The sequence below is a fragment of the Vanellus vanellus genome (genome assembly GCF_965231255.1).
Source record: "Vanellus vanellus genome assembly, chromosome: Z".
Classification (NCBI taxonomy): Eukaryota; Metazoa; Chordata; class Aves; order Charadriiformes; family Charadriidae; genus Vanellus; species Vanellus vanellus.
The window spans coordinates 78,737,245-78,757,138 of NC_138908.1; the positions used below are offsets into that span (position 1 = coordinate 78,737,245).

The window sequence follows — 19,894 nt, forward strand, 5'->3', positions numbered from 1 at the left end:
ACCAGTTTTGGCTGAGTACCTGAAGGGAGATGCAGTGATTCCCTACTGAAAGCACTTACACGATCCACCCATGCCCTTGGTTGTGAGTACAGGCTGACTAAAGTGCGGGCATACAAACTCAGCTTGTATAGACAGCAAACACCCTGCCCCAGGGTGCCTTGGGTTGAAGGCAATAGACCTGGCAAACATGAAGTAGGTGTGCAATGAAGAGGGCATCCCTGGGGCTTCAACATGAATTCAGAGGCTGAAAAAAGGTACTGCAGTCTGCACACATCTCAGTTGCATTCCAGAAACATCTGACATCAAGCTGACACTTAGGGGGGGTCTTTGTCCATCGTGCGGGTCTTGTCGTTGACTTGAGACCTCAGTCAGAGAGCCTGCAGAGGTGGACACTCCTGCCCTCTGTGAGAACCGAGATTTACTAGGTGGAGGAGAAAAGCAGGATGAAAAATAATTGTTGGAGAAGGAGCGAACAGGGGAAGCAATCAAACAGCTCAGAAAAGGATTTCAGGGATTGGATTAAAGGTGCCAGGGGTATTCCAGGAGCAAAAGCAAGACCTCATTTGTCTTACATGTATAGGAGTTGAGCATGTAAAATCAGCCACATTTCTTAAAAAAAGGATCCTAATAGCTATCTGGAAAAGAACGAGTGGCCCCAGAGGTATGCTAGTAATAGCTGTGACGTTGAACCACTGATTGGAGCCCTTGGTCTGTTGAAATATGGATGTGGAGCCATCCCAGCTTTTCCTGCTATTGTTCTTACACCCGCAGGCTCTGAAAGCTTAGTAACATCATATTGCCGTGCTGGATCCAGTCCATGGCCTATGAAAGCAATTATCCAATCTCCAGCACACTGGAGGGAACTTCCATTGGTGGAACAGGACTCTCCTACTCTCATTTGTATTGTGCCAGGACATTTTTGTCAGAATGTATAATTTCTGCAGTGCAATGTTTTTAGTGTTTCCTTCAGGCAAACTTTGATCTTGTCTTTCATGTAGAGCTGGAAGAGCATGCAGAGAGAATCCGTAAACCATTCTCTATATGCCCATGACCATGGCATTTTGGCAGTGATGACACACTTGTCTTGCACTTTCTCAGCCAGTTTCTCTGGGTGTTGGGGTTGTCCATGGCAAGGAAGCACAGTTTCTCTCCACCACACATGAGAGTCTCGGGTAGTCTTCATTTCAGGTAGAAAACTCAATTCTGTCTTTGAAAATAAACTTTCTGTCTTGGTGAGGCTCCTTTAAAGTCTTGAAGGAGTAAAAATGGGACACACCTTTGAAAGAAGCTCTAAACACTAACCAATGAGTGTGAATTCAGTCACTGCAAGATCCTGCTGTGGTCCCTTAGGGGCAACACTAGGGTTGTGTAGAGGATGTGTTTCTACAGGATTTGACTACAGCATGCAGCCAAGAGCTGAAGCTCCTGTTCCTGCCTCCATCCTCCAAACACACTGTGACCTTGACTCTGACACATTTCTCAAATTTTAGTAATTTTGAGGATAGTATCCTCCCTTGTGAGTCAAGGTGTAAAGAGAGTTGTAAGTTGTTTGGGGTTTTTTGAGATCCTGGTTTGGCCAGATGCTGGTTGCTAAACTGACTAACTACCAATGAATTTGTGATGCTTTAATGCCTTAAATACTCATATGTCTTATGTTGCATCTCAAACCTGTGGCTGTATAATCAGAGGTACAAAAGGAAAGGTGTAATGTCCTCATGTATGTATCCTTTACAAGGAAGGAAATGTTTTGGTATAGAAGCATCCTGAAAACATACCTCAGTTAATAGCTGGTTTTAAATAGTTATTACATGCCAGCCGCTTCGCAAGTGCTGCAGGCAGTGGGGAGTGCAGTGTGGCATTTCTCTAATTTGCAATGTTAATGATCCAATTTAAGTCATGTAAAGTTAGCACAAGATACCAAACCTATAAACGCATGTGATAATAGTGATGAGTTATGTGCGTGAGAAGAGCCTGGAGGGAAATACAGTGTTAAATATACTCCATCATGATTGCAAGGAAAGGACTGTGGGCTACTTGTGCTGCTAGTTTCTTGGAGGGAAATCTAACAGAAATCATGTAATTACTCCCATTTTTCTTCCTTGTCCCTCAGTTGCTTTCCCAAAGTATTTGGTCTACTTACTGAATTAGTGCTTCCTCTGTTACTGTAGACTCCCAGCATTAGTCATACATCATAATCTAAAAAAAAGATACTTTCTTCCCTGTGCTGCAAATGTCATTTTTGATTAGGAAAACAGACGCCTTGTTCCCTTTCCACAGCTTACGCCTTTCTGTTTGCTGCATCTTGTTCAGCTTGAATGAGGCAGTCAGGCAGACCCTTGGTGGCCAGGGCTCCAAGGGACTGTTTCAGCTCAAGCACTGCGGCACACACAGGCAGACTGGCACTTCTCTTCTGCCCCATTTGAAACAAAGCAAAGATGTGAACTCCCCGTTACCTGCCAGTGAGTTGAGCTACCCCAGCTGCAGGTGTACACAGTACAAAGTCATTTCAGTGTCATTCTGGTGCAATTTAATTAATATGACTTGAGGTTTTAATCATGCAGCGGTATTAACACTGGTGGCTTTTCAATTGTTAAAAAAAACTGGCTGCAAATACCAGTTTGTCTTACAATTGTAAATGAATCGGGCTCAAAATCTGGATCTTGTAGTGGATATTGCAGGCCTAATTTGTTACTGTTAAATAAGATCTGTTCAGCAGTTGCTCAGAAAAGAAAAACAGCAATGTTGTAACTGGTGTATTGGCAGAGCTAGTGGAAAGTCAATAAACAGTTGTTGTTTATTGCTTTGTTGAAACTAAGTCAGTAGCTATCAGGATGTATTTCAGTGCATCAGTTGCTGTGTCACCAAAATGCCATTTATTTTCACTTTGGTACAGAGTGGTGATGCTGAGATGAGCAGTTAGTGCTCTGGATCCAGCAGCATGCACATGTTGATGAAAAGTGACAACCACGTCTTCCTGAAAGCCTTCTGCTCTGGTCACCATGTGATTCTGGAGTTCCTTCAACATGTGAGACTTCAAAGAAAAACTATTTTCATCAGCTTACCCAGAGAGAAGGTGAAGGCCAGCCATGGTCCTTGGCAGTGGGGTTTGGAGAACCTCTCATTCCTGGGATAAACTGGTGTTCTGCCTAAATAAGTTGGGCTTAGGAGCAAGCTCCTCTCCTCTTAAGATAGATGGGGGCAAGGGAACTAAAAAGATCAGGGATCTTCCCAGCTTGCACTAAATCCAGATCAGGCTGCCCCAAAACTGGATCAGCTCTGTTGACTTTCTGAGTGACAAATTGGTTTCTAACCCTGCCTTGCAACAGCAATTCCACAACTTTACCAGGCAAATGCATAGCTCCTTACCCTTACCTCTGTGGTTTTCTCTGATGTTTCCTTGCAATGCTGCTGCAATTTAAGGTAATCGTTTTATTCTGGTGATCAGAAAGCTGAAAAAAATAAAATTACTCCCTTTTTCTCTGTGGTGGCCCTTTCGGTATTTGCAGACAGCTATTGTATCCCACCTTAGTCTTCCCTTTCTTCTCTAAACAGCCCCATTCTTATAGTGTTCCTGGATGGTTGTAGCTTCTAGTTTTTATCTGTAGAACTGCTGAGGGGATTACATCTTCCTTGAAATAATGAATTCCAAAACTGTGTGTTTAAGCTGAAGCCTGAGGAGTGCGGAGGAGAGCATGAGAGTCTTTTGTGAGGTTTGCAGGTTCCATTCCTGCCATACATCCCCCTGTGACACTTTCCTTTCTTTTGCTGAACGTGCTATATACTGACCATTGTTCATCTATATGGTGGATTCATCTTGATCCACTATAAATTTCACATCCTTTGAGCTTCTCTCATGCTGTTTCTCACATAGGCAGACATGTTGGTTCCCGGTGAGGGTTTTTTAAGCACTTTATGTTCATAGATATTTCAAGTCTATATTGTAGTGGTACCTAGAGGCTGTGGAGATATGTTGTCCAAAACACTTGTGAGATCGTGCTTTTACATACCCACCTGTGCCCATCAGAGTCCCCTCCCCAGAAGCCTGCTGCCTACAGCTGTATTTCTCAGGATACCCTAGTGCGCTACAGCTTGAGGCAGAGTGAATCTGTGAACAGCACAAGATTTTCTGTTCCCAGGGCAGAGAGACTGAAGGCATAAATATTTAGTAGCAGGAGCAATGTTCTAGCCTGAGAGTCTGGGATGGCAACATGGGAGTGATCGAAACTTCTCGGTGACCCAAATGTACCCCCTGTATTTGGGGTGCATGCGTTTTCACACTTGTTTTACTGCTCACTAGGTCAGTCTCTTATGCACAGAACATCTATCAAATTTTCCAGACTCAATGTTTGATGTGGAAAAGAAGCAAAACGCTTGGGCTTGTCCTTTCTTGTTAGCGTTTGTTTGCAGTGTGTGATCCACATGGGCAGCTTCAGAAGGCAGGAGTCTGCTGAGCCGCGGGTGCTCGCTGTAGGCTGTCACACACATGTTGGCACCGAGAATTCCAGCATCTTTAAGTTGGACAGAAGACAACAAGTACATCATCAGTTGGTACAGGAGGGAGACAAAGGTAGCTGAATGATACTCCTGAGCAGTCAGCTCATACTGATTCAGCTGATAATGATCAGACCAAAGCCTCTGAACTGTGGAGAGAAGTGGTGGGTAAGACCCTGTATATTGGGTCTTTCCTTGAGAGTAGAGGGTAAGGGCAATCATGCCCTTCTGCTTTTAGCAAAAACTAGAGCTGCTTTAATGATCATAGAATTTCCCACAGACAGCAGAGTAGAGGACATTTTCTTACGGGTGTAAAAAGGACTGGTTTTTAGCATTGGGAAGGGTGGGCAGATAGAGACATCTCGGTTTCCAGCTGTTTTTTTTAAGGGGCAGCTGCAGGCCACAGAAACTGCTTGTGCCCATTACCTTCCACATGCACAGGGGTCCCAGAGGATTTGCAGGGTGGAAAGCAGAGGCTTGTTAAGCTTGCAAGATGTCAGAAGTCTTGACTGTGGAGGAAGGCAAAGGAAGCTGCATTTCTCAAGGTGCTACAAGGGTGTGTTTGTACCCAGCACCCTGCTCCTTTGCTCAGGGTGTAATTGTACAGTTTGCTGACTGTTTGGGACTATTTCCCCCCTGTAGTCAGTGCGGGTTACTGGGAGAGGTAGATGATAAGAGTAAAAAGGCTATTGACCTGGTGCATAGGGGCAGATGTGTTTCTTGCCAAGTACTGCAAAAAGGAAAGGGGGGATTTAAAAAAAGAGAAGGAGTAAAAACCCTGTTGAGCATGCCATCTTCCTTAAACCCCTGATTTCGATTTAAAGTGGTTTCAGTTCTTCTCTCTGTACCCCTGCATACTGAAGATTCACAGCATTCCTGATCCATGAAGGTTCACTGGAACTAATTTCTGATGATCAGAAATGGCATGTGGTACACACCATTCAGACACGGCTGTACCTAGCCAAAGGGCAGTTTTCAAGGTCCATTGTGTTGAGCCTATAGAAAAAAACCAAACTAGTAAGGAACTGCCCCACCATTTGAATGCTGTGGTTGTACATGCCTAATTAAGGAGTGAGTATGTGGGGAGAAAACTTTGATTAAAATCTGGCCCTAGCCAAAGGTTCGTGCAATGGCCTGATTGAAGGTATTTTTTCCTCAGGAATGAAGACATAAGGAGGCCTCAGGAACAGAAAATCCCTTAAATGTGTTAAATTCCCACAGCCATTTAGAGCCCCTGCAGCCACATCTCGGCACTTGCCTTTTGATTGGAAGTATTGTGTTCCCCTCAGCGAGCAAATAGAAATCACATCATCTGGCCTGGGACTGGTCACACCGGGTAGCTGAGATTTTGACGTTGGGGTCAGAGCTGAATGCATCTGTTTAAGGAGGCTTGTAAAAAAGGACAAAATCTCCAAGTGAATTCCAATAGCAAAAGCCCCCAGTGAGTCTCAGTGTGCTCGTAGGCATTCACAAGCAAAAGGCTAATTAGTCAAGTAAATGTTTCTCTGGGTGGATGAGCTATAGAGAGAGAAATGCACCCGTTCAGTATGCACAAAAGCAGAGTGTTCGTGCAAAGAGGCAGCTCCAGCCGAGCTGCCGTGGGAATGCTGTCATTGTCACAGACAGGGTTGTTACTATGGAGTCCTGTGCGTTGCTGCAGAACGTATATGAAGTGATGTATGGGAAGTACGACAGTGCTTCGGCACTCATGGGCCAGGGATAGATACCCACTGGCACTGGCAATGCTATCTCTGGCCCAGCTTGGTTTCCTTTTGGATCTGTTTTACTCTCTGGAGGGAGGGGGCCTGGCCCATGCACGCAGCAGTGGTCACCCAGGCTCTTCTGGTGCTTTGTGATCCCTCTGTGCGAGTCATGGATCTGTTGTGCGACCATAACGTGTTCCCCTGCAGGTCTGCTGTAGAGATGCCATGCTGCTGGGGCAGAAAAGCATCATTTCAAACCTTGGAGATTAATTCCTGGTGTGGGCTGGCATTGTTATGGAGTCTGCTGCTGTGTCCTTCATCATTCTCACCTCCAGTGTCAGAGCCAAGGGTGCAGTCTCCACCAGTTGCCAGGCCTCCTCTGTAGTCAGTGGGGAGAGGGAGACATGTCTCCAGGGGGGTATTCGTCTCCTTTTAAGATGAGTGTCTAAGACAGGATGGAATGAATTCCTTTTTGAAAATTATCTTTGTTTTCTTTGGAGGTCTAGGAACCCTTTTCTATTTGTTTGATCTAGAACCCTGCTTTGAGATTGTTCCAGCTGAGTTCTCTGGTCCAGGACCAGAGTCCAAACCCTCAAAGGCACCTCAAAACATTTCTCCCCTTCCTCTGTTCATGCAAATGGCTGTCTAAGGTCACTGGCAGGTTATCCATGAGGAAGAGCTACTGTCAACACATCAGCTTCCGACAAAAGTAAGGGCTGGTTTTGATTTAAAGAGTTTAAGCATAATTCTAATAGTGTCAACCTGAGCTAGTCTGGGTGGCCAGGCCCTTCTTCTGCCATGTGAACTTCTGGCTGTGAGTTCACATGGCTCTATGCTGGATGCACCAGCACAGAAGGTGATTATGTGGCCATCGCACTGTGTCCTTGGTAATATGTCTATTCTCATGCCTTCCTGCAGCCAGCAGACTGGCTCCAAGGACTTGTGTTCAGTAGCACTAGGATGCATCCAGCTCTTGGAGTCATGCTCCTTAAAACAGCTGTATCTTGCCTTTTCCCAGACTGTCAGAGAAAAGATTCTCATCCAGGAAGCCTGGACTCAGGTGGTACCACTTGCCACCTTACACATCCCTCTTGGAGAGGTTCTAGCATGTCTGGGAGACATCCGTGTCCTTTGTATGATCTAGTCCTTCCGATGAATATCCCTTCCTGCAGCCTGAATTCTGGTCTAGGCCCTTCAACTGTGTGTGTTGGAGACCAATCCCATGTTACAAGGATACCACAAGAACTGGTCTTCAGTTGAGATCATAGAATAGGTTCTGACACAGAAAATAAGGATGGCTATTTCAAGTCAGATTAAAGGTCTTGCCTACCCCTGTGTTGTATCCTCAAGAGGACAAGAACAGAGTGAGCCCATAGTGATGCCTCCCTGGTACCCCCGGTCCAGCAATCTGTGCCTGGGGGCAGCCTGAGACAGAAGCAGTGCTTTTGAATTTGGTGGGTGTTCCTTCCATTCATTTTTCTCACCCTTTCCTGATCCCCTTCTAGCATCCACAGCAGTACGTCATCTGCTGTATGGAGAAGTACTGAGTTTGTTTCCAGCTGCTGCGTGTTAACTGCCATTTGATGTCTCATGCTGGTAGAAAATAAGGGCTAGCTGATCTCTATTCACCTTCTCAGCCCACTCAGGATTATTTAGACTTCTCCCAGAGCCCCCATCCATTGTCTCCCCCTGGCTGAAGAGTCCTGGTCTGTCTAGCTGGTCATCTGATGGAACCTGTCATCTAAGGTCTCTTCTCTGAGTGACCGTACCTAGCTACAGCTCATCATTTTCATTTATAAAGTTAGAACTGTTTTTCTTCTGTGTACCACATCACTTTTAGCTTCGCTTAACTTCAGCTGCTGTATTTTTGCATTTTGACTGCTGTATTTTGTCATTTAGTGTGGTTATTAAAGTAGGATTTTTAATCTAAAATGTTTGTGATTCATCATTTATGCATGTGTTCTCCTGGAGACTGGCTTGTTTGTTTGCAACCTGCTCTAACCTTTTTAGCCAGGCATTAAACTGCTGCATTAGAGGAAAAGTGCAGCAGTGACTGCATTAGAGTAAAGCATAAGAAATTGCATATGGTTCAGCATTATCTATTTAATGTTGTTGAATACAAAATCTTGTAAGCACCATCCATTTTAAGTACTGTCAAAGTCTACTGCCTAGTGTGAAGGAGCAAAATCTTGATGAAACATTATAACCCTATATATGTTATTTGACTAGTTTCTATGAAGATAGAGCCTAATTCAAGAATCACATTTTATCTCATAAGCACAGTGTATTAAAAAGAGCTCAGTGTATTAAAAAGAGCTAACATGCACTGCAGAAAGAAGGCAGGCACTGGGGAGGAAGGGACAGTGGCTCACTGAGTGTTTTTTTTACTGAGGGCAAAGAATGATGGTACCTTGCTTTGAAACTCAGTAACTGTGCCGTGCATCCAGGTGTCATTGCCAAATGATGGGTTGCCTTTTTGTAAGAGACTGTGTACAATACACAAACCCCAGAAACTGTGAGATGGGCAATATCAATTCACTGGTTTGGACTGGTATTTTCTAGTATTTAGTTTCTCATGCTGTGTTCCATTTCTCACAAAATTATGGTTTCTTCAGATATTGGACCTAATATTGGATGTGTTTTTTTTCCCGGTGCAGCTCAACCTATTATAAATCCAAATTTACATACGCATGTATGTGTTTGTATATGCGTGTTCAATTTAGTTTCTAGTTTCTAGCTGGGAAGAAGTGAACATGTTTGAAAACCAATTTTAATTTTTACTATGGTGCTAAGTAGAGATAGTTCCAGCAGGTTTGAAGTTTGCTGTGAAAGGACTTTAAGTGGTTTTAGCAGTGGTAGAACTGCTTGAATTGGTAGTTTGTCCCTCTCTGAATCCTTTGATGTGCTGTACCATAGAGTACAACACTACTTGGATTAGGTTGTCTGCAAATAGGCATGATAGAGCGGACTCTGTGTTTGGGGAGCTTTGGTTTTCAGGGGGATTTTGGTGACAGTGAAAGGTGCTGTGTGGACAGATACTGTAATTAAATCTTTCCGGTTAGCCACAGCATAGGTCCAACATGGGACATACAGACTTTGTCATCCCTCTCCCAAGAGGAACAGAGATTGAATTCTCTTACTCATTCAGTCCATGTTCCTTCTGAGCCGGGCTTTCAATAGGTGGTCATGAGCCTTTTAGTTTTAATCTTGAGTCTGACTGCTCCACTTTGAACTCGGCTGAAACTGTAAATGCATTTCATCCAACACTCCAAAGAGTCATCACATGAAAATGGTTTGGGACTACTGCCAGCCCAGGCTGAATTTGAACTGATGACCCACCTTCCACATTATATTCCCAGTATCATCCACCATATAAGTATGCTGTTGAAATCTGGCATTTCCAGAGGTACTTTTTAGCATACTAAATGTTCTTCCAAAGTTCTGTGTTTTGCCCCTGGCTTTCAGCTGTTCAAAACGCATGTTCTCTGCTCCCTCTGAATGCGGGTGGGAATGGACTTGCCTAACAGCCAGTTAAAGCAGACTTTGAGCTAAACCATTCTGTTTTGTTTTCTTTTTTTTCTTAACAGGATCCAACAGCTGCATCTATTTCGGACAGAGATTGCGATACAAGAGAGGGAGAGACTGTAGCCATGAACTATAAGCCGTCCCCACTTCAGGTGAAATTAGGTGAGTCTTTGCTGATGGAGCATGAAAATGCTGCATCCAAGGTCTGAAATACAGTGAAGTGCTTATGGGGTTGTATGCAGATCCCCATACATGTGGTTGAGCTTACCACCTGGCTCAAACGACTCACAGAGCAGTTTTATCATTGTGATTCTGCTGCTGAGGGAACTGACCTACAAACACGTAAGGACCCTGTATCTTGAGCTGTGGTAGAGGAAGGAAGCTGTGCCTTGAAAGGAAGGCATAGCTTTTTAAACCTACAGATTTTTATCAAGCTAAGATCAAGGCTTGGCCAGGTAAAGAAGTAAGATAATATAGAGGGACTGTAAAAAGAAGACAGAATAACTGCAAACAAAAGGGAAAGGATCAGAGACTTGGGCCACTACCAGGAAAAAGTAAAGCTGTGTTACTGTGAGAAGGAGGGGGTTGTAGGTCTGTAAAGTTTCACGTACAAATACTCGTGCTATTTCTGAGTGATGTTTTTTAAGCTCTGGAAGCAGAATCATCCAATTAGCACAATACACTGCCTCCTCACAAAGCTAATGCTTACAAGAGGAGAGCAATCCACACATGGCTGTCCTGCCTCCAAAACTTGAGCCACCATTGTGCCACACAGCCTCAAGAACCTGGTGAAGGACAAGTCAAAGGAACAGTGTGCTTTTTGCTCAGAGCACGGATAAAAAATGGGAATCTAAATCTGGAAAATTTCCCAATAGGAGCAGGAAGCAATCCCCTGATTGTCCTTCACATCAGAACAAATGACATTGAGAGGATGCTGCTGGAGCTGATTGAGGGTGACTATGCCATGTTGGGGGAGGTTCTGAAAGAAGGGGGTGCCCACATGTTCAGTGGAATAGCTCTGGCCCGTACCAAATGAGTGATAGGAAATGTCAGCAGTCAACTAAGGTTTGAAGAAGATTTGGGAAAGTTTGGGCATTGGTGTGTGATTATGAAGAGATGTTCTCAATAGATAGATTTTACCCAAGGACCTGCAGTACTACTGCAAATGCTAGTGGTGGCCTCATTTATAGGACAAGCCTTAAAGAAACACCAGGAAAAGGCTGAGGAGCACTTGTGAAGTCCCAAGGCTCTGCCTGACTATGTGATAAATTGAATAATTAAACAAATCTGGTCATACTAGTGCAGAAAGGAATGTCACAGAGTAGGCCCATAGACAGCAAAGAAAAAGAAAGTAGTTGAACAGGCAAGATCTTGCTGAAAGAGTGACTAGGAAGAAGACAGAAAGTTGGATATGCAAATGCAGCAAGATTATGCAGAAAAGTGGAGGACCTTGAGCTACTGATACAGGCTACGAGCAAGTGCATTGGGACAGTAGATCAGTCCTGCAGTCGCAGTCATGAATACTCTAAAACTAGTGGCTGCTTTTCAGGAAAAGGCAGGGAGCAGCAGTATGTGTTAATGACAGCACAACTCACAGTTTGGTAAAAGATTATCACTAGCAGCATGCCATATGCCACCAGGATCCTTTTTCACTGCCAAGAGAGTTCTGTAATGTTATTAGAGATGTAATTACTACTGCAGTAGTTGTTTTGGATAATTTAACATCAGGAATCAGGTTGGAGAGCAGTTGATACTATTATTGGTAAGTCTGACATATTCTTGCATTTCTAGGCAATAAAAATATCTTCCAGAGATTCGCTAATGTGACAGGAAATGGTGCTATTTTAGACTTGTCTTTGGTAAGTCATGATGACATTATAGGAGATGTGATCATGGGAAATAGATTTGGATTCAGGGATAACAAGTTCAATTCATGCAAATTAAATGAAAAGGTAATTTGAGGTAGATCTGTAACAAACCTCAGTTTTATAAACTAGGTGCTTAAGCAAAGCCAGCAGATTGAGAAACCCAGGAACTCAAAACACATCAGGTAGTGTTGAAGGAGAAAGTATTGGAAGAAAGGACATTGCTAATGGAGTTCTCCAACAGTGATTTCATTTATATGTTCATTAATGACTTTCACACAAAAAACAGGAGTCGGCAGAGAAAATTTAGTCATAGCGTATTTTAGAGACATCAGAACAACAAAGACTCAGAAATACCATAGAGAAAAAACACGAAAACTGGAGTGACAGAAATGAGAAAAATATGACAGGAGAAACTCAGTCTGCTGTAAACTAGAATTTTCCATCCAGAGGCGACTAAGGAAGAGGAAGCCAGTTACATTAGTTGATTGCAAGGTAACTGATTACTAAAATGGACTAATACATGAAAATACACCATAGTCACACTTCTGCAGAGCTTACCAGCTTTTTTCAAGGATCAGTTACAACGGAATGATTAGCCTTTCTGGGAGAACTTCTGCTTTCCCACATAGGGAAAATTTTATTTCATTTAGCTACTGCTGAACGCTGCTGTCCATCAGTAAAAATGTAAAGGAGATATTGGAAGAGTCTCAACAGTTTTTGCAGTAGAAGGAGGTGTACCATTACCAGGACCTCCTTTCCAGCTAGTGCTCCTGCCCAGTGAATACTCAGTGCTGACCACAATATGCTTATGAAGGTAATAGTGGGTGAAACCTACCTGCTTAAGAGAAATTGTCTTGCAAGGCTGACAAGCATCTTCCTGCCTTGTCTCCAGAGAGAAATCTGCTCAAACACCTCTCTCTCTGCCAGTGGAAACAACATGCCTCTTTAATTAGGTGAACACATATCTAGTGGTATTTGGGTTGACTTTCTACCTTAGTCATACCCAGATGAACTCTAGGTTACCTGGAGCAAAATGAGTCTAACGGTATTGTCTGTAGCCAGTGTAACATGCCTTTAATCCGCAGCAGCTCCTGCTGCTGTTATCTTCCCAGCCTTTACAATTTTCAAGCAATTTAATAGCTGGCAACTCCCAGCTCTGGCCCCTGTTCCTCCAACTAGATTTTTTTGTCTCTTCTGCATTAAACTCAGGATTTGGATAGGGTTTTTAATCTCTTTAAGGCTAGACAAAATTAAGGTAGTATATAAATGTTTAATAGCTTGACTGGGAGAGCCATTGTTGGGGAAGGTAGCGACTAGGGTTTTAATCCGATTGCAGCTTTTCCATATGGATAGTGACATTTTTTGCTGTTAAACCAGAATCAATTGTTCAAATGTCAAATGCTCTGATGGAAGGTTGATAAATGTCATTTTTTCACTCTGTGAAGATTCATATGTAAATCTGTCATATGTGCTTGCTGGAAGCTTGGTTCAAGTGAGCTCAATTAAATACCGACTCAGCGTGAATACGACTTTTGCTTCCAGAGGCCGCAGTGATTGAAGTGTGACAGAAAGACTGTGCTGTGCTGTACACACTGAACACAGATTTAGCCTGCTGCTTGAATGGTCTTTTCCTTGGTGGTTTCCCCCACTCTGGATAAAAACACTTGGCCATGTGTTTTCTGGGGGGGTCAGTTAGATACAAGAAAAACTTCAGAGGAGTCTTATATTTCTAGTGACTTCATAAAGGTTACACCTGGTTTATAAGTGGAACAGTAAAATGTTTATCGTGCTGCTGAGGCCACATCAAAAAGGAGGAGAACCTCACACCAAGGGGAAATAACATCTCCCAGTTCATGTAGTTCACCATCTTAAACCCATACAGATATTGTATCCATATTAATTATGTATTTCTTACTTTTCTAACGCTCCCACTGACTTTGTCTTTTTGTCAGGAACGCAAGGCTCAGCCACGCTTCTTTCTTTCTTTCGAATCACTCGATAAGGAGGATCACAACAGCACCACGGGGGGCTGGGTGTACATTAGTGCTTAGGAGATGTCTCCAGCACGTCCTTATTAGGCGGCATATCCAGATGGAGCACATACCACAAGCCGTTTGAAAACAGAAGAGAGTTGTGATAAGGAGAGAGGGAGGAACATAATAATGCCCAAGTGTAAATCTCAGGGGCTCTGTATCCATTGGAAGGCAACAGATCCTCATGGGATCCCCGAGAGACAAGATATTATTTTAATGAAGCTTATGCCATCTGTTTTTCTATTTTGCATTTTTAATTTCCCTTCTCTGTGCTGAAATCCCCATCCAGACAGTCTGTCTGTCTTACCTAGCAGTCAATGGTGTTACACTTTGTGTTAAAACAGAATGGGCGACGTGGTAATTGGTTGGAGTGCTGCAGAACAAGCTACAGTAGTGATGAGGGATTGTGGCAGAGGCATCTTCATCAGCACATCCACCACACGGGGAGCTTGGCAGTAAATCTCCTGCATCCCCGTCTGCAGATGAATGTATGGAAGAGAGGCAGACAGACAGACACTCATCACAGCCTTCATACCTCCGAGATACCTATTGCCTTAGACATGAGCACCTCCTCTCCTTGGACTAGATAGAGAATAAGGCACTGTTTTTGGAAGATTGCTCAGTGGAAAATGTTTGTCTAAGCTAGGCAAACTGCATCCTACTTTAAGACTGAGTGAGCTACATGCAGATGAGGTCTCCTGCCATATGACCAAGAGGAACCCTAGTTCATATTGATGCAGGCGTCATGTTTATGGGTTTTGTTTTAGATTTTCTTTGCAAAGCGTCTTGTAAAAAAATGACCTGAATTGCAAATGTAGCAGGTAATTTTCCTGCTTTCCTAGCTACTGTTTTGTTCTCCTTCCAGCTTAGATCTCGTGCTGGTATTTATCTTAATACCAAAAAGCACAGTGGCTGATACTAGTCAGCCCCATAAGGAGAAGCAAGTGTCATGAAGTTGCCTTTGGTGTAAGCTGCTGTAGCTCAAGTATATAATCCACCAGCCTGACCAGAAACTTTCCTTGCCTCAAGAGAGAGAAGCTGTTGTCACACTAACAGAGCAGAGCTGTTTCATTTATTAATAGGATACTAACACTTTCTTCCTGCCAGATTCATTGTAGTATGTTGGTTTTTTCCCTAGTAGACACAGTGCAGATCGCTCTTAGACCAGGTCAGCCCTAGCCCAGCTACTACTGGGAAGGAAATTCTGCTTGCTGGGAGCCTGGACCTATTAGTATGGTGAGTATAAAAGCCTCTTGAGTCACCCCAGCCTCACCTTTTGGCTTTCTGTATGACAAGAAGGGGGTGAGAGCAAGTCACCATAGCAAGGCCATAGTGGGGCCTGACTCAAGCAGATGGCTCAGGGAAAGCTGAAGAAAGTCTTGGCAGAAAAGGTCATTGCCTGACAAATAACCATAATGCTCATCCTCTAAGTAGAGATCTCAGATGAGACCACCAAGGCTTCTTGTCTGCTTCTGCTTCTTTCTTTATCAGTCCTGCCTCTTCTTCTTAGCATGTATAAACAACCTAAGATTTTAGTTGGTGACAGCAGGGGAGTTCATATCTGTCTTCCACAGAGGAAAAGGATGGGGATTCTGCATGGAGACATCAATTAGATGCACCCACTTCCAAGCACTGAATTGTTTCACTTGTGCTATTGGATTAATTCTTGCTTGTTAACAAACAAGATTCTCAAAAACCTCAAGCAAGTAACTGGAATGATGTTTGCTTAGAGCAAGCAACTCTGGTAGAGGTAAAACAGCAACAGAAACCCCATCATTAGGAAATAGAGCACGTTGTTCCCTGGTGTGCATGCGAACTGAGGATCTAATTTATGACTGGGCCCCATCTTGGTGGAGACTGAAGTGAACAGAGGAGATAATCCATTTGGGGACAGAGGCTGATGACACATCTGTGGTGTTAGCTCCTGCTTTCCAGCCTGCTGCTGTGCATTCATGGCAGATATTGAATTGCTGTATGGTCAGGGGGGAGTAGTACTGGGAATATCAGTCAATGAGCTGAGAACTACAAACCCCTCAGGGTTCAACATAACAAAATTGATACATTTCTGGTTGAAACTTTACAGATGGTCTTGAATCCTGGTAAAGGACAAACTGCTTTTATCTCCCCATGTGGCTCCTGAGACTGAGCTTTCAATTGGTGTTTAACCCCATCTCCTAGGGTTGGGTGTGGGTTCAGAGCTTGTTTTTTTGTTCAGAGCATCTCCATTGAAAAGCCACAAAGCGCACAGCAGAGCATCCTATCCCAGTGCAATTCAAAACAATGCCTTGCTCAGAGATCCCATTCCAGGGATGCTCGTGCCTCAGGTCAAGATGAAGAACTTGTGCTGGGAGATACAGTCCCAAAAAGAGCAGGCAGCAAGCGTCTTGCGTAGGCTGAATTGCTCAGTCCCTGCTCACATCCGTGGCCCCTTTCCTGCGTCATGTCTTCCCAGTCTGCTTCACAGCTTGTGACTTCTAAGCTTTTCATACAGAAAACAGAATAATAAGGGGAGGTTGTAGTAGACCGGACAAATCAATGCCATTAGTGTATCCTTTTGTCAGTACCTCAAGTACTGTACTATTCCCAGTTGCTGTTCTATAACAAGGCGATTAATGCTAATTAGGTACAGCAGCTGTTGTTTCTGGGAAGAAGCTCTGTAGGTAAATTAGGAAAACATTTTATAAAAAAGCTGTAACTCTTAAGCTAGGTCCCCAGGTTCCAGCTCTATTGACAAAACTGCAGATTTCCATATCCATAGCTGTTTGCATGGCGACCTCAAGTGACATCATTACCTTAAGTGCACAAAGCCGTTTTCCTCCCCTGGGAGCACCCATTTCCTTGAACACAGTCTGTACTTTGTACAGGGGGGATGAGTAATGTGGAAGCCTGAGTGCAGTGGCAATATAGCACCGCTATTGATTTTCTTCATGAAGATAGAAGTGCAGCCTACCACTCGGAGGTCTCCTGGGGCTTGGGAGGAATTTATTTAAACATTATTTCATGTGTTATTACTCCTTCCATTTATAAGAGAAATTGCGTACACAGATTTATTGTAGCATCCTTCCTGTAGGATATCTCCAGGCTCCTTTTGAAGGGGATGAGAGAGTGAACAGCTGCATCACATTAAGGGCAGTAGAGCTGTCTGCAGTCAGAGCAGCAAAGATGAGGGCAGAAAAACAGTTGTGACAGGCATTTTATTGCAGATTAGTTAGAGAAGAAATAAAGGGCCAGAAAGGAAGAGGTGCATGAGACACTGTAGCTGACACAGGCTTGGGTAAACAGTAAAGCCATTAAGAGAAAATGGAGCAGAGCAATTCACTGGAGTTCAGCAGAGAGCTCTGGGCAGGAGGGAGTGGGTGAGACAGAGGGAAGGGAAGTACCAGTCTGCAAATCCCAGGAGCACAGCATGAATATGAGGATGATGCGGCACAGTGTTCACCAAACAAGCCTAGTCTTTCTGTCCCTGCAATTGGCTTGATTTGTTATGCCACCCCACTAGGGCTTTACCAGCCTTTCCCAGCCCTCCCCCATCATACATGCACCTCTCCCGTGACAAGTTACTGAGTACCCACGCACCTCGCGAGCCAGTAGATACACACCCACTCACATCTTGTGTTGCATACACCACTCTTGGCTATCTTCAGATAAAAGTCATGAAGGAGGAGTCTGTAAAGTAGTTGAATCATTTTATTGGGCATTATCTGGCCATCCTTTAGCCACTCCAAATTTTTACAGTACCTACAGGTCTGATAGTCTAGGAAAGAGAACTAATCCTGAAGATCTGCTTTTACACAAATTATTTTACTTTGTAATGAGAATGGACCAAAGCCATGGAGTCTGAATTGGGGGGGTTGTTCCTGAAGCAGAAGACAAGAGCTGCAAATTACAGTTCTCTTCTTTGCCCTGACCAACCATAATCTGTCACCTCAAATATAAGAAGCAGCTCAGAGGTTGTGAGGCAAAACAAATTAAGCAAATTATTGAGATTCTTTGCCAGAAGGCAGGAAAAAGTCAGTAATTGAAGTAGTGATGAGAATAAAAACTAGCTGGTCTAGCAAAGCCTAACCACAGCAGCACCACAGCAGTGATAGGCTGGTGGTCTGGTCCAAGGTCCCATTACACAGTATTTATTACTCTCATTGCTGTTTTCTGTGAAGTATGTAGAGAGCTGGTTTAAAAGACAGTGGTGTCCCCAAAGGTGATTTACACCTTGTTCCTGACATTGAAAAGACTAGCACCAGCTGAGTTGACAAGGCTGCCTGCTCAGGTGTTGGCATCTTTGATAAAATCAACACAGAAAAGGGCAATAGTACTGTTTTCTGGCTTCTCAGCACCCTGTGTCCTTAAATGTAGGTCCCACCTGATCCTCTGGCCCACTGCAAGGGAACATTTCCCCAGCTCTTAATTACCCAGGTGTTACTATTCCTGTAGTTCCTTCTGATGTCTCCGCAGGCAGAAGAGTTTCTACGTAGCACTCAAAGGAAGCAAATAAAGCCCAGTGTAATTAATGTAAACTGGCTCCAGGACAGACCACAGCATCCGCGGACAGTATTGGATGGTGCATTTTTTTAATATGTTTGATTTATTAATGATGAGCCTTAAACGGTACCTAATGGTCAATTGAATTTGTTCTGACTATCCAGTGATGTGGGTTCCCCCTTTGTCTTCTCTGTGCTGCACACTCAGCTCTTAGCCAGGAAAGGTTACTGGCTGCTTATTGAGTGCTGGGGCTAAAATGCTCCGTCAGCAGATCAGGCTCTATTAAGTAGAAATAACACACACTTCTCAAAGAAAAGGGATTTGTGCTGGTATAGGAAGTTCACTGCAATTTCTGTTTTTCAACTGCTATCCTTATGCACAGAGGATGCTTACAGCACCCTGAAAACTTCATGTTGCTTCTCTGAGATCTTAAAGGATCCTTTGGAGACTCAGAACTCAGAAAAACACAAACTTTGGTGTGCCACAGTAGGAGAGCAGAATAGATGAGGATGTCATCGATATCATGTCCAGTCAGTAGCGGGGGCCTTGTTAGGTGAGGGTACCATGGTGGTCTTGGATGCAGATCTCAGCAGTGTTACACCCAGCTGTGCGCAGCAGAGCCCCAGTCCGTCAGGCCCAGCAAGTGATACAGCTCAAGCACCACCTGTGTGGCCAAGCTCTTAATGTGGCAGCTAGGGAGATGTACCACACAAAATGGTGGAGAAGAGGTAGGATAGAAGCAGCAGCAACAAACTAAGCACAATTTTTGCCCAGTTAGCCACAGTCAAACTTCATCGTGTCCATCAGTTTTCATTCAGAGGTCTGGGGAGGAGCAATTCCCAAAAATGGGGCCGTACAGATGAATCCACTGAGGTTTCTTCTTTGGTTCTTCATGGAGGGAAGGCTGATTGAAGCAGATCGTGGAGCAATATGGGCCTGTGCTGGGCACATGCAAAAGAGGCTGTTTACTGGGGTAGCAGTCTGGTAGACACAACTCTACTGTAGCTTCAGCTATTCTCAGCATCTCAGCTTGGGGTCAGAGATACCACCAACCTCTTACGCCAATCAACACCACTCTGGAGAAGTTTTAGGAGCAGGAATTAAGCTGCTGTGGAGATGGTGGGAGCAGTTGTGCAAAGAGGCTTCTGGATTTTGCAAGTCCTGGCTGGGACTAAGAGGGAGCTTTGCCTGTTCCCTGGCAGTCGGTTCACCCCTGGTATTAACAAGGCGGTGGCACCTCCATGAAAGACCACAGCCTGTACCAGTTACAGCCTTTCTGCTCTGCTTGTGCTTCTGGCACCTCTTCTCCTTTTCTTTCAAACCTCAAGCTTTTGGCACAGCTCTTTTCTTGTTCCACTTGGCAGACATTCTCAATAAAGCGGGTCTCACTGAAGTAAAATAAAGCCATTCTTATAGATGCCACATATTTACCAATATAAGATTTTATTTAATAAGTTGTAAAGTCACAGCAGTAATTGGACAGTCTGATACCATTTCTCCAGTTGTTAAACACAACTATCATTCAAAAAGCTTTAATTACTGCCTGAATCACGGCTGAATAGTTTGTGCTGAGGATATGCATTTATTGCATCATTCATGGAAATGAGACATCACAGTCTGGTATTGCGCAAAATAGCTGTAGTGCCCTTTTTGAAACTTCTTCTAGAAAGAAAACTGGGAATTGTTCATCAGGTTTTAAAACATTTGAGCATTCCCCAACCCATCATGTATTTGCTCAAAGCATGATCTCCAGCTTCTCCTGTGTAACCATTGTGATCTGTTAATCTCTGCCTCT

General features: G+C 43.9%; 1 protein-coding gene across 6 annotated transcripts in view; it reads left to right on the forward strand.

Annotated features, from left to right (window-relative positions):
- FAM219A (family with sequence similarity 219 member A) overlaps positions 1-19,894 on the forward strand; it is a gene marked incomplete at its 3' end in the record, with an annotated part of 90,802 nt that overhangs the window by 46,630 nt on the left and 24,278 nt on the right. For 3 of the 6 annotated variants that reach the window (XM_082497651.1, XM_082497652.1, XM_082497653.1), the window contains exon 2: positions 9,782-9,881. In XM_082497651.1, the coding sequence (XP_082353777.1) occupies positions 9,782-9,881 (100 nt within the window). The remainder of the gene's footprint in view (positions 1-9,781; positions 9,882-19,894) is intronic. The other 3 variants (XM_082497654.1, XM_082497655.1, XM_082497656.1) reach the window with 1 other exon arrangement.